Genomic DNA, 15,872 nt, shown 5'->3' on the forward strand with positions numbered 1-15,872 from the left:
AGTATACATACACTGGATTATGAAAGTGCAGACATCTCACTTACATATCGTGGCGTTGCCCACAGCACCTCTCAGCACATGCTAACACAAAATGTATAGAATAATACTAGGTTGATTTCATACCTACAGCTCATGAAATGAATGATTTCTGTGTATCCAAAGAGGTATTTGCTTTTAACAAAAGACTTCACTAAATAGATTGGTCCCCAAGTGATTTCAGAACCAAATTGCATGTTATTGGATTTACGCCTAATTTTTAAGAGCTCATTTATCTCATGACAAAGTTATGGGCAAGTGAGAATACCCAAAATGCAGGGAACAAGTGAGCTCCAGAGTCAAGGAGTATGAAAGCAGGCGCTCCTATTACCATATTCATGGGGTATTATTCCATTTAATTCTAGCTCTACATCAAACCTTAGCATAATAATCAAATGACAAATGTTGTTCTAGATCTACCAGGAAATATGCTTGTATTGTTTGTTATGATAAATGAAGCAAATTATAACAATTCCATAATGTTAAGGGTAGTGAGGGCAGGTTTGAGAGCTCCGTGTGTGTGCAATAAATCATTCCTTTGAAAAGATAATTGCAGCACCGCTAGAGAGGAAAAAACCCAACTTGGAGGGCAATTATTTGAAAGCTCCTCAAATTAACTTGTGCACAGTTGGTTCTTTGTTACTGAGCCCACATTACTAAACGTTGTTTCAGGACATTAGTTCGCCTAGGTGAAGGAAATAATGTAATTCTAGTTATTAATCACTTTAATTTTAAATGTGCTTTGTAAACTGAGAAGACATTAAACTCTAAGAACAATGTGGAACGCACAAGTAATTAGTGGTTAATGGGCTCCTTTTGAAAAACTCTGGGATAACAAAAACTAAAGCTTCGAGCTCTAGGAAAAAGGAGTATACATATGTAATGTGAGAAAGTTCTATTTCATTTTACTGACCAATAGTATCACAAAGGGAGTGAAATTAAGCCCTTCTCTCAAAAGTAATTTTAATAGATTATGATGAATGAAATCATATTATTTTATGAGTCAATCTTCTCTGCAGTATAATTTAGCGGTGCCTTTTTGAGGCACCATGAAATAGAATTTTCTGTGATACTTCACTCCAGATTCCCTGCCAAAAAGTCTGACACTGTTTTGCAAATATCCTCCTGAGACAAACGTAAGCCAGGATTTGGTGTTACTGACTGTCAGGGCAAAGAACGAGATGGAACCATTTCCTGTGCTCAGTGTGAACAAAACTTGCAAAAGGTCACTCCATACCATTCATACCAGAAGAGATAAATACAAAAATAACAACAAAAATCAAGCAATTATTTAAAAGATCCTTCATTCTCTTTTGCTAAGATATGTGGCCGATGTTTACTTCTACTTCCATCGTGGTATTTTTACAAACACTGTTAGAACCTTGAACCAGCTAGAAGAAGGAATATGTTGGATAACCATCCTTTCTTATTACAATAAATCTTATTAATATTGATTGCATTACCTTCTAATACTCCTCACAACAGATGGCGTACCTTCTAACAGCACGGCTAGTTCTAAAGAGCTGGTATCTACATTAGTTATACCTTAGATACATGTAAAATCAGTAAAGGAGGCCATGTTGCACACAGAAACAGAGGTGGTTTGGGAGCTTAATCCTGGCTGAGCCTCTCATTCTCTGTGCGATCTTGGTAAAGTGACTTACTCTGTGTCTTGGTTTCAATTGGGATTAATAATGTCTAAAGCCCACCCCACCCCTTCTTACCCCACAAAAACATGCACATTCTTCATAATTTGACATCAGGAAATTAGGAGCACCCGACATTCTGGAGCATCTCTGAATATTAGTTACAGCAGGTTTGCAACGTGGAAGGATAAACAAGGATCCTCCTGAGAGGAGGCAAACACACCTCATCACAGGGCACACTTCAGGAAACTTCCTATCGCAGAACTAAAATGTGTATGACAGACCCAGCTGTCATTTCTTTCTTCTCATCCATAGCATCTATCCCAGGCAACAGAGTAATGATAGCCATCAGACACCTGGAATGTACCTACAAAGTCTCCCAACCTCATGGACTGTGCAGGACAGAAATTCCCTGGAGCACCCCATGGCCAGTTGTTTTTAAGGGTCTACTGAATTATGCCCAATGCAGGAAGCTCACTACTTGCAAAGGCATTTCAGTACAGTGTTGGGGAATGCTGTTCCACAGAAAAAGTTTGCTCTGAGTTGTCAATATGCCTCCTTTTAACTCCATTCTATTATTGACTGGTTTTTGAAGCAACTCATAAAGACTTATTTTGCGATGCCTGGGTGGCTGAGTTGGTCAAGCATCCAACTCTTGATTTTGGCTCAGGTCATGATCTCACAGTTCATGAGTTCAAGCCCCGCATCAGGCTCTGCACGGACAGTGCGGAGCCTGCTTGGGATTCTCCTTCCCTCCCTCTCTCTCTGCTCCTCCCCCACTCACATTCTCTCACTCTCTCTCAAAATAAATAAATAAACTTAAAAAAAAATAAAAATCAAAGACTTGTTTTGTAGAACAGTGGATCCAACATTTAAAGGCATGTTTATAAGGCAGCCATTCTATTTCTCTGTACTCTGCTCTTCTCCAGGGCTAAACACCCTCAGGATTCCAGGCCCCTCATAAGCTCTGTTGACTTTATTAGCCAAAAGACAACGAATACCAAACACCCAAACCCCAAATTCAGTCTGACTAGCAGAGGACAAGATTGTTACTTCCAAACCCCTGCTCATTCTGCTTCTACTAATGCATTCTAAAAATGGGCTAGGGCTTGTCATACAGATTTTCATCCAAATCTGTGAAGCAATCACTTCATTTATGCTGTAGAATATATATTTAGCCATCTGTCCATTCAACATCTTCATTCTTCCATCCATTTCAATTTTCCATCCATTTAATACAATCTCTTAAGGATATCTTAAATTCTACTGATTCCTACGTAATACTGATTAATCCATTATTCCCACGTTACTAAGATGTTTCTTACACAGTGTCTTGGGTGCCCTCTCCTTGAGCAGTTAAATCTAACTTTCAGGAGGATTACCATATTTTAAGGCAACACTTTTTTAAAATGCATGGTACACCTATGTACATTTCAAAAGAAAATTCTTTTCTTGCTAGAGCTCTACAGATCATAAAAGTTAGATAGATGCAATATGGAACAACCTGAGAAAATTCTCAGGTAATTAAGACAGTCCACTGACATGACCCTTTTAATAGGAATTAATCTAGACTTCGTAACATTACCTTAATCTACCCTGTCCTATATAAACACATACTGGTCAAGGATACAGAGCCCCAGACAACAAGTTGGAAAACATGTGCTGTGTTCTTAATGTGGATTTTGGTTCACTAATGGAGGCTCTTTCTCCATTTTAATATACACACATTTCCAAGTTACTAATAACACTTTTACCCAGACATTTAAGGGGAAACTAGGAGCATTAATTGGACAAATCACAGAGTAAATGAAACAAAATTTGATATCATATGTGGGTACTAAACTAGGTACTCGTAAACCTGAGTTACAACCCCAGCTCTATTTAGCCTCAGGAAAGTCACTACACCAGTCTGGGCTTGAATGTCCTGGTCTGTAAAGTACAGACACTGGGCTACGGGATCTCTGAGGTTCCCCCTGCTTGTTCAAATCTGCTATAAGGTGCAAAATAAACTGAGCAAAAGCACTCAGGACATTTCACATTTAGCTACAGAGCTTTACCTATTGCCTAGGAAATGTGTATGCACCCTGACATTTAATACTTAAATACTTTGAGGTGGCTAGCAATATTCTGATGAGAGGGAAATAAAGGAACTCTACTACCCAATCCTGTGTCAGCAAGGAAGGCACACTGCTAGGTACACATGCATACTTATATGCATGCACATGCACCCACGCATGGAAAGGGAGCGACCAGCATGGAGACCATACGGTGCTCTGTAATATAATCCAATCTCCTGTGGATTTCATCACAAATTAACATAGGGGGAAAAAAGTTCCATGACATTTAAATGCTATTAATTCTAGCAACCATACACTATAACTCTTTGCTTCCTTATAGATAAATTGAGTGAGCGAGAGGCAGTTCATTGTTGTGACTTTCTCATATGGGGCTAATGAGAAAATTGTGGTCAAATAACTTAAGATTCCTAAAAAGCCAAAGCAACGGAAATCCACACCAATGAACTCAGTTAAACTTACCTTGACAAAAGGTGTTGTTGACCCGCTTATAACCTTGCAGACATTCCATCATTTGGTTATATCCATGATACGCTGTAAGGAAGAAAGAATGCGTTGTTACACGCTTAAATTCTTACAGTCCTAAACTGCCTGTTGTGATAACCTAATCCACGGAAGTCATCAGTGGTCTGTATCATTCATTTCTAAGATACCCAATTCAATGTATATCAGTTTCTTTTACATTATACTCAGTTATAAATATACCACTTATTTTGCAATGTATATAGTCCCAAGTAGTTGTCAGCAAACCTTGATAACATTAATCAAAAGAATCATAAGAGGGGAGCCTGGGTGGCTCAATCGGTTGGGCGTCCGACTTCGGCTCAGGTCATGATCTCATGGTCCGTGAGTTCGAGCCCCGCATCAGGCTCTGTGCTGACAGCTCAGAGCCTGGAGCCTGTTTCAGATTCTTTGTCTCCCTCTCTTTCTGACCCTCCCCCGTTCATGCTGTCTCTCCCTGTCTCAAAATAAATACATGTTAAAAAAAATTAAAAAAAAAAGAATCATAAGAAGGTTTAATATGTTCTACCAGTTAGTGATCATTTATATTACAAAGACTCTCTCCCTGCCCAGTAATTTGCTCCAGGCATTTGAATTTTCTTATAAGTAGGGTAAACATACATCCTAGTCTGTCTGGAACAGTCCTGGCTTATGCCAGTTGTACTAGCAAAGTGCATTAATAACAGCACTCCACTCCCAAAAGTGTCCCAGTTTCAACAATAAATAATATGCTCGCCTAAATACTGGCTCACATATCTTGGTAATGAGTGATTCTTCCTACTATGAACCTGAGAAGAACAGGAAATGATGAGAGGAAGCTAGGAGATGAGAAAGGCCTCTGTGATCAGTGGTATGGTTCATCGCCCAGAAATTTCACCAGCAATATAATGTTGCAATTACCAAATTATCAACAAACCCTAGTCACTGAAACCGATGCTCTTAAGTGAGGCCAAAATGATTTCCTGGCATATGGATACAGCATAGGCTCAGGGACCAAGCAGACCTAAGTTCAAATCATGGCTCTGGCTATCCATAGCTCTGCAACTTTGGGAGACAAGCTTTCTGGGATTCAAATGGTGATTCTGTACAATGGGAGTATTCCCATCTACTGAGCAGGTCTGGGTCGCTGTGGATTTTAGACATAATTTATACAGATGCCTACCACAGTGCCTGACAAAAACCACTCACAAGATGACAGATGCCATTATTTCCTGCCATAAGGTAGTCTTTCATTACGATCATGAACAACAGATAAAGGGCAATAATCAAAACAGGATGGATGGTTAGAACACTATAAAGACCTGAACAAAGAGTAAAGAGGGAAAATTCAAAATAAAAAGGAAATTTTCTTTTGGAAAATAAAATTATTTTGCCCCTAACACATGCTGTTTATTCTCACCACTAATGGAACAGGGTGAATATGTACGAGTGGTGTTCCTCTCTCCTCCTTCACTTCCTTTCTTTGTCATAAGTCCCATCTCTTCAGATCTTTCTAAAAGCTAGGAAAAGGTTACAGTGAGCAGTCTTGGAATAGCGAGTTATAGAAGGGCAGAAATTGGCATGTGGGGAATCACCCCAATTCAAGCTCCTTGGCCACACAGCTAGTCTTGCCCCACAGAATGAAGACCCTGGCTGCCTACACAGATTCTGGGATCTCTGTCTGTGAACTGTTCAAAGGCAAAAGAGATGGTATCTTGTTTTAAAAGTTTCCACAGTCATCAACCTCAAGGCAGAGAGCCAGACCAGATGATCTCTTCAGGTCTCCCTCAGCTTAGGATTCGATGTTTCAGATTCTAAATTTTCTTCTAAAAACTTCTAAAGGACAAGTGACTTGTTCATGCTAAGTAAATTTTAATAGATTACAGGGTATTTAATGAAATCGTTTACAGATTTAAAATTAAGTTTTTGCAGTAAAAACTAAACAACAATGAAAGGTCTTTCTGTATGCGGCTAAACAAAAACTTCAAACATTAAACAAAAGTCATTTGAAAACTGAAGTTTGAACTACTTTAAAGTGAAAAAAAAAGGTGGGGGGAAGGCACGGAACACAAAACCATAGCATATAAAGCCAAGGAAAGTCTGCTGCCTTCCAAAATGAATATGATTTAGAGAGTAGTACCAACCAAGGAAAGGAAAGTTTTTAAATGACACAGGAAGAATGTGACCCTGGGTGTGTTTCTTGGGAGTGAGTCACTTAGGACAGCACAAAGTAAATGTCAAGATGTTAATGGTTTACTTCAGTCATAATCCACATTGCCCTTCCTGAAATGAAATCAATCTCTTCAATTTTATACATTACATGAGCCAACCTATGAATTTATTTTCATCAGCATTTAGTAAGAAGTGATAGCAACTTTGTACTTTCACATTTAGCTTAAATTATTACTAACACTAAAATGGAGAGTTAACAAGACCATTTAAAGCAGGGAATTTATGCTCAGATAACACAACTATAAGTAAAAACAACACAAAGTCAGGAGTAGAAGTCAGGGATTAAAATAACAACAAGAATGGAAGATTCTCTGTACCCCTAACTTCTGTCCCTATCTTGCAACTTTGGGGCTGGGAAAAACGGAGGAAAGAGAAGCAGTTAAGCAAAAGACACAGAGAGAAGGAGAGATAAGAAAAAGGCATAAGATAAGAGAGAAGATGCAGCAACTATGACAGAACATGAACTTGGCCCCAGAATGAAGCTGTAAGAACTGAACTTCTCTCTCTGCAGTCCTTAGACTTAGAGGTGGGAAACACACCGCCCCCTTCACGATGTTCCCACAGACAAACTTACACAGTACGTGAGGGAAAGGCCATGAAAAAAAATGAAAAGTTGGGGCGCCTTGGTGGCTTGGTCAGTTAATCGTCTGACTCTTGATTTCAGCTCAGGTCACGATCTCACAATTAATGAGTTTGAGCCTGCATTGGGCTCTGTGCTGACAGCATGGAGCCTGCTTGGGATTCTGTGTCATGTCTCTTTCTCTCAATCTCTCTCTGCTCCTCCCCTGCTTGTGTTCTCTCCTTCTGTCTCCCTCTCCCCCTCCCCCCCCAAAAGTAAACATCTAAAAAAAAAGTAATCTTTTTTCAACATTTTAGATATAGACACTTGCCTCATAAGACTCAACAGCAAACGACTCAAGCTGGGACTCAAACTCAAGTCTACCTAGCTCCAAACTCCATGCTCTTTTAAATCATACCATATCTCTCCTGGATATCCCTTTGGTCACGTTGCCAGAATCATTTTGGCACATGGATCTTTCAGTGAGGAGGAACTATCACACTCAGCCCACTTGCTGGAAATCCACATTACCAATCATTATCAAATCAGCATAGAAAGTCCACAGGGGACATTCTTAGTAATGAAGGTCTCATTTATTTGATTCATTCCCTAACTAAAGAATTCATTATTTACTGGAAACTTTAGTGGGTGTTTTCACAAGTTAGTCCTCCAAAAGAAAAGAAAACAGAAGCAGTATCAATGAAATAAACAAAAGTTTAGGCATCAAAAGATTTAGAGAACAGGTAAGTTTGAGAGACAAGGAGGTCCAAATGAGAGACAATGAGACAATTATTTGTAACCAATTATAATGATCATAGAACAAATAGTACATAAGTCCTACCTGTAGAGCAAGGATTCCAAGATGACAGATTCTAGACTGAACATAGGTGTGAAAGGCAGATGAGAATATCAAATCAACTTAAGAAGAGTAAATAAAAATTATCCAATTGAAGCAAATGAGAAATTTCTTGCAACATGAAGTGTAAAAACCTACTATAAAAATCTTCAGTTATAGCAGACAAAGGAAGATAATGGAGGAAAAATATCACTTGCTTTCTTGGGGAAAATGTGATGAGTTAAGTGTATTACAAAAAAACAAGTTACTTCTGTCTTTCAAAAAAATCTCTATTAGAAATCAGCCAAAGTTAATGCTACATTCAAAAACTAAAAATAGGGGCACCTGGGTGGCTCAGTTGGTTAAACATCTGACTCCGGTCAGGTCATGATCTCACCATTCATGAGTTTGAGCCCTGTGTCGGGCTCTGTGCTAACAGCTTGGAGCCTGGAGCCTGCTTCGGATTCTGGGTCTCCCTTTCTCTCTGTCCCTCCCCTGCACATGCGCGCGCTCTCGCTCTCTCTCTCTCTCTCTCTCAAAAATAAATACACATTAAAAAAAAATTTTTTAACTAAAAATACTGGCATAATTGGGAAAAAAGTAACAGAGGAACATAAACCTGGATTTATTCAAATCAATAGGTTCTAAAAACTACGATTTATAGACTAACCAGAAGATAGGGTATCAGTGTAGATTCATGTCACAGAGAACTGTGATGGTATAAAAGTGGTGACTAAGAAAAGGCAGGGAAAGTACTGTGTTCTAGAGACTGTAGACCTGTCTTGTCCAGATCAGCAACCAATCATTTCTCCATTTTAGCCTTTTTTCAGGGAAATCTGAACATTTATGGTATACCAAATGGCTGTTGTGGCTATTGATAAAAGTTTTGATAAAAATTTCACTTAAGGAATTTAACCTAAGGAACAGCAGCTTCATTAACTTTTTGTCAGTTTTTGAAACACGAATTTTAATTTTTTTTTAAAGTTTATTTATTTTTGAGACAGAGAGAGACAGAGCATGAACGGGGGAGGGTCACAGAGCGGGAGACACAGAATCTGAAACAGGCTCCAGGCTCTGAGCTGTCAGCACAGAGCCCGACGCGGGGCTCGAACTCATGGACCGCGAGATCATGACCTGAGCTGAAGTCGGCCGCTTAACCGACTGACCCAACCAGGCGCCCCGAAACACTTATGAATTTTAAAGACAGCTTCTTTTCTCTTTGCTTGAGGAAAAAGAACCTCATTTAGCTTACTGCTCTCTTAAAATGCTTTTTTAGAAATAAGTGATCAAACTGGAGAAGGCAACTGATACCTGCTTTTTACAACACAGAATTGACAGTAAAGCTTTCGTGGACCAGCAGCAAGGTTTCTGGACATGCAAATTGCAGCACTATGTTCTAGAATTCTCTAAGAGTTCTTTGAAAGTCGAAGGCTGTCTCACCAATGAACAGTTATCGTAAGGAAAGCGATATGCCACATTAACCTTCAAAGGAATAACGAAACGTCACTTACACGGCTTCTTGGGGCATTTCTGGCATTTGTTAAAGCCCCACGAGGTACCCACAGTTCCACAGCAATCCTCCTGCTTCGAAAGGCCAGGGAGCGCCTTGCCACACTGCAGTGATGAGATGTGAAATTCAAAGGTTAACTGAGTGCAGGATGTCCCAGCTCTAGAACACTGCTGTGCTTCACCGTCACATTATAAAACAGTTCCCTTCTTATTGACACAATTAGAGAGGGGAAAAGAAAAAAAAAAAAAAAAAAAACACAAAAAACTCAAACTTTGAACCAAAACACCAGAACAGAATCCATACAACACTAATGAACAAGTATATTTCTAAGAGCTTCTTGGCATTTTAGAGTCTTAGGAGAATCTGTCACTGCTCAGAGCACTTTATAAAATGCCTATTTCCAATGCTACCTCCCCCACCCCCACCCCTGCTTGATTTTCCTTTGAGAAGAACCTCAACTCACAAGTTCAACATAAACTTTTAAAATTTAGTTTAACTGTCTGTTGGAACCTCTGGTGTGGATCACTGGGAAGCAGAGCTCTGAGGGTGTGGCATGTGTGCAAACGTGGAAAATATGGCACAGGTCCCATCTACAAGAGTCTTCAGGGCTTCCTATAATACCAAGCCTTGGCAGGAAAGGACAGTACAAGAAATGATCATTGGCTGTGCCAGATCAGCTTTGGCAGAGATGAAAGCTCCAGATAGCCAAGTAGTCTGACCCAGGGAGGTCAGCCAAGCAAGGAAGGTGCTGGCAGGTTTCAGCAAGGACAGTAGGTAGAAGAGCAGGGCTAGAGTTGTCAAATATCAAGATGCATCTCATCTCCTGGTTAATCACACGATGTCTGAAGAGGCTGAGAGGCAAGGATCTGAAGTCAGACCAACTCAATGGGGTCAGGAAGGGCCAAGGCAAACAGATCCTACTCTCTGTACCCATTCTGAGGCCACTCAGGCAAGAAGGGCCACCTGGCTCTCCACCGATACTCTGTAGGCTAAGCCCAGACCCCGCATCTGAGAATTACTCTGCCTTCCTCTGCCTCAACCTCTAAAAAGTCCTCCCGACGGGTTCCAGTGTCATTTTTCCGAAAACGAATCTGATGGAATCACTCTACTGATTCAAACCCCTCAATGACTCCCACAGTCTGAAGACTGCAAACTCCCTGGGATGGTACACAAGGGTCCTCCCTACCCTGCTTCAGAACATACGACTTTCTCTGTGTCCCCCTGTACCTCCCCACATCTAGCCTTCAGACACCCTAAAAGATTGTTTATTTTCTGAACAAATGTCTTTCCAAGAGCAGTTTCCTTTCCTTGGCATATACCCTATAGCCATCCTTTTCCCTTTGGCTGGAGAACCTTTACCGTGACCCACAGCTCTGAAGAACTGGCACCATGAAGCATCCAGTCTCCTCAGTTTCAGCGAGTGCGTCCTCTCTCCGTACCCCAAAGCACATCCCACACGGCTCCACTGCCTCCGCTATGCTTGTGAATTAAGCACAGATGTATATTATGTCTCTTTATACCCCAGTACACAGTGCCCATGCTCGATCACTTCTGAGGGATGGAAGGTGCAAACAATCTAAGGAACTATCAAACAACCTAGCTACAGGCCACCAAGCAGTGGCTCTCTGCAGACCAAGAAAAGTTAGCAGTTGCACCCAGGCTGGTTGAGCACAACATGGTGACAAGAACGTCCGGGCAGGTGGCGGCCCTCAGAAGGGCAGCGGGTCACAGACACCATTCACTCAGCAGACTTCTGGGTCCAGGCAGATAGCATTCGGCCCGAGGCTCTAAGTGACTACCTGTTCGAATTGTAAAACCGGAAGGTCTGGCACAGGGAATGATAGTGTTCAAGTCTTCAGGCTTTTGTGGTTTTTTAGGGATTTCAACAGGATGTTATGTGCTCTCAACAGCAGTCAATGATGGGGGTTGGGGTGAGGGAAGGGCAGGGGGATGGCAGCGGGGGGGGGGGGTGGGGGCGGGGGGGTGGAGTGAACACTCCAACAAAGGAGAACATGACAGAAGAGAAGCAACCATGGCTGGATTCGGGTAGTTTCCAGACTCCTTCAGCTCAGTCACAGGAAGCTTACATCCAGAAATGTTTATTTCCAGTTTTATCAAAGAGGTTTATGTGAGACACCAGTGTGCTTCGGATATGGATCATTCTTGCACCAGACTCTCCAGGCTCTTCCCTTTAATCAGGCAGAACTTTCAGCACTTGCTGATTTTATATGCGCAAAATTTTAGCAGCAGTTAAAATCCAATTTTCACCTCAGATTCCTAGAATGTTTTATTTGGTAGGGTAAAAATAAATTCCCCCCCTCTCTCTCTCCTCTCTTTCTAACAGGCTTCAGAAAAGGTACGAGGTTTTCATTACAGGATTCGGGCTGCTTTATCCCATGGCTTTGTTTTTGTAGGTCCACAGCCAAAAGCAGCACAAACCATCCAAATCGATTAAATAAATGACGGTGTAGGTGGTACCACAAAACCGTGTGTTCCTCTCAAAATTGGGTCTACACAGGATAATAACAGGCTGCAAGGGATGAAGTCAGGCTTACAGCAAGGCACAAAGTCTCACACATGCTGCTTGAGGTAGTTAATTATGAAGAGGCTTCAATGTGAGCCAGAAACAAGGCCTGAGAGAACTTTGAGGCCACAGGCAAGGCTCTCACACAGGAGACTACCCAACACTGTGAGGTCTTATTTGGATGGAGGAAGCGCCAAGAGGAAAAGAAGGAGGAAGAGGATGCTCTCTCCTCCACAGTGAAGGTCACATTGGAGAGAATTACATAGAATAGGATGAGGTTTGCATTCAGAATGTTCTTCTCTCAGAGTGGTAGACTCTGCTTCTTCATGAGACACCATCCCAAGGACCCATGACTGGCTCCGCCGAACTGCATTTTCATGCCCAGACTGAGGTGATTTTTACAAGTGAAAAACACAAATGGAATTTCTCCTATGTGACTCACTCACCACATTTTCAGAGAAAGCCTGTCTCTCATTTCAAGGCGTATCTTATGTGTGAGGAATCCAGAAGAAACGTGCTAAAAAATTTACAACCAATATTTAGCCATTTCAAGCCAGAAAGAAAAATCTATCCTGTCAAATGAGCATCGAGCTGCAGCTCCTCAAAAAGCTCACCACCTCAGGTTGCACACTGGGGGGACACAGAAGTCCACACGTCCATGCCAGCATTCAGCAAATGCACGACCCACCTAGAGCAGCAAGCAGAACGATGCTGGGTCTGGCAACCAGGTCCTGTGGGCATCCAGTGAAGAAAGGAGAGTAAGACTATGTCCGACCGTGATGGCACAGTACAGATATGTTAAAGAAGGCTAGCTGCGTGATGAAGGTATTAGTAGGACTAAAGAGAGGACTTCTGTCATTCAGGAGGAAACCTTTTCAACAGCAAATGCTCCTCAACAACAGAAGACGCTGACATCTTCACTGGGAGCAGAAGCTGGAGGACCATCTGCCAGGAATGCCCAGGATTCAAAGCAGATGGCTTCAATGGTTTCTGCCAGGGCGAGGGTTCTGTGTTCGATACATACTGACAGGTCGTACGACGTGATTTAGGAAATACAAATTACTAGACACTAAAGCCAACCTGGAGGACTTCTGTTGCTCTCATGTCTACCTCAGGAGTGTGTCTGGGTGGGTGCACTCCTAACCATCTCTTCTGTCTCACCTCCTTCCTCATATCAGTAGCTCCAGGGACGCTCACCGCAGGCGGAGCTTCCTTCTACGAGACTTACGCAAACTAGACAGAAAAGAGAAGAACAAACAGACCTACTTCCAGCCCCACTTCACCAGTGCACTGACCATGGTTCTTAGAAGAGTGAGTGCAAGAAAATAATTCACTGACCTTTCCTACCTTCCTGTGTTACCAGAACGTCTGAGAAAGTAAAGCTATGCAAGAATTGTTACGATTATTCCATGAATACCCATGTTTTAACTTTTACAACACAAAATTATTGCAAGCAATGGTGCAAAAACCTTTAATTTTTAAATTAGTTGCTAAGAATAAACAGACTGTGGGATCATGTACTTTTTAAAATCTTGACCTAGTTGAGAACACTTCTGACTTCAACTCAGTTTTGAGGTACTACCGTGGCGCTTTCCTGACACTCAAAGTTAAGCTGTGATTGCATTTTTTACATCCCCCTATAAATATATGAGCAGGAATGACAGTTCAAAACTTAGCATTTGGCAACCAAGGCCCATAATTTTTGTCACCTAAAAACTCACCACTGGAAATGTTCTAGAGATGAACAATAATTTAAAGAGATTATGATAAATATTGGAGTGTGGTTTCATAAGATCTCATTTTCCTATGTTAAAATTACTAGTACCTATAATATCCTCGTTCTAAGAGCGTTGGCTGTGTTGTGCCAGGTTCTGAGGAAGGAAGGTCCAGTAGGGAGTAAAAGAAGAGAGTGCTGGGCTGTAGTCAGTAAACCTGGATCTAAATTCCTACTCTCTTGTGAGTAGAGATGTTCACCAGATTGTCCAGCCTCTCTGGGCTGGTAATGGGACAGTGGGACAATAATCCCAACTACAAAGGACTGTGGTGAGATCAAACTATGCATGTCCAAAAAGGGCCGCCCTATCCCTTCTGCCCCTCTATGGGGATTAGAAAAATGTGACCCTTAAGATGTGTTCTGCATCAGGACACAGCACTCAGTAAACAGAGCATTGGCTGGATCCCCATCTGCCCTCTCAGCTGAGTCTCGTGTGAGTACAACCCATAAAATGTTCAAATGCTGGCCATTTGTTAGCCTCTTATCATAAATTTGTTAAAGGCATTCAGATATTTCAGTAGTAAAAGGGCCACTCCACAAAGATGGCCACCATGTCACGGCCACTACTTAGCCTTCCTATTAAAGAAAGACATTTAAGGGGCACCTGGGTGGCTCAGTCAGTTCAGCATCTGACTCTTGGTTTTGACTCAGGTCATGATCTCAAGGTTCTGAGCCCTGCATCGGGCTCCTTGCTGACAGTGCGGAACCTGCTTGGGATTCTTTCTCTCCCCTCTCTCTTGCCCCTCCCTGACTTGTGCTTGCTCACTCTCTCAAAATAAACTTAAAAAAATTTTAAGACATTTAAAAACAATAATATCAAAATACTCTTAAGAATTATCCCTATTACATCTGTAGAACTCATTTTACTTTGTTATCAGGAACCATTGCATACATACTGCATAAAGTACTGAGTTTAAACAAAGAACGTTTCCTCAAAGAGAAAAAGGCACTGGAGCCAAAGACACAAACAGAACTTAAAAAGTTAAAGTAATGCAGATTTTTAAGATTCACTCAAGTAAAACATGAAAGAACAGAGAAGGCTGACTCACTGCAGCTCCTGCAAGAGTGCTGCAGGGCTGTGTTGGCCAGGGGCTCAAACAGGCGGTGACTCAACGGCTGGACTGGAGAGCCAGATTCCAAAGAGATGGAACAGCGCTGGCTAAGCCCAAGACTGACCACCAACTGGGAGAGGACCCAGGCACAGGTGGGTGGGAGGCGAAGGGCAGAGGAAGGCAGGCCAAGGACGAAGGAACAGAGACAGTGGGTGGGGAAAGTCAGAGAATGAGGTAGAGCTAAGCCATGGAGAGTTTTCCAAATCGGGGATTTAATTTGTAGTTAGATACCAAAATTAATCAGGAGAGAGGGAAAAGGAAACAGCATAGTTCATTTTCCCAAAGCAAAATGTTTTGGATGGTGTCCACTGAAATATTTGGCATCTTTGAAGTAATGGCAAACACAGAAATATTGATAAAGAGGAAGAAAAAGAGGGGGAAAAGATTGTTTTTATGAAAGTACAGTTTTCCACATCTGATACCCCCTCTCAAGAGTAAAAGAGAATTAACAGCAAAGAGTATATCATTTATGGGGGGAAAAAAATGAAGAAATTACATTTAAGGTCAACATGAACAGTTATCAGAGGACCAAAAAACCCAAAATTGGCTAATTATTAAAAGCCCATTAGCTATACTACTCCTCAAAGAAAGAGTAGAAGGGAGGTTTTAAGTTAAGCACAGAACAAGATCTTTCCCCAACAAATGCTATCCCCAACAAAAGATGTCCTACCACAAAGCAAATACCCAGGCATCTCCACATCCATTAGAATTAGGGCTATCTGAATGTGAAACTGATCTTTCCACACAATCACCTTCCCTGTGGACCAAATGAGAAGTAGTGTAATAAAGATGACCCATAACTGAGTAAATGCTAAGAGCATATCTTCTGATGTTGGACCAAGATGGGTCCTCACTTTACCAATTAACCATGTATTTTACTATAGGCAAAACATTCAAACTCTATAAAACGTAACTAAAAATGCCCATTTCCAGAGAGCTCTCAAGAGGACTGAGACAATACGTATAAGACAGTCAGATAGCCAGCATGTACCAGGCTCACAATCAATATTAGACCCTTTTGTCCAGGCCCCTCACCTAGAAACTTGGGTTTATTTAACAAAGGACTAAGTAACCCAACAATTATTCAGT

At 41.5% G+C, this 15,872-nt stretch overlaps 1 protein-coding gene across 9 annotated transcripts in view; it reads right to left on the bottom strand.

Annotated features, from left to right (window-relative positions):
- The window catches only part of LTBP1 (latent transforming growth factor beta binding protein 1), a 398,718-nt gene that overhangs the window by 160,399 nt on the left and 222,447 nt on the right, over positions 1–15,872 (bottom strand). For all 9 annotated transcript variants that reach the window (XM_042982189.1, XM_042982190.1, XM_042982188.1 and 6 more), the window contains 2 exons: positions 9,375–9,477; positions 4,220–4,291 (listed from right to left, as the gene is read on the bottom strand). In XM_042982189.1, coding sequence (XP_042838123.1) covers positions 4,220–4,291; positions 9,375–9,477 — 175 coding nt within the window. The remainder of the gene's footprint in view (positions 1–4,219; positions 4,292–9,374; positions 9,478–15,872) is intronic.

This window comes from Panthera tigris, chromosome A3 (assembly GCF_018350195.1).
Source record: "Panthera tigris isolate Pti1 chromosome A3, P.tigris_Pti1_mat1.1, whole genome shotgun sequence".
Lineage (NCBI taxonomy): Eukaryota > Metazoa > Chordata > Mammalia > Carnivora > Felidae > Panthera > Panthera tigris.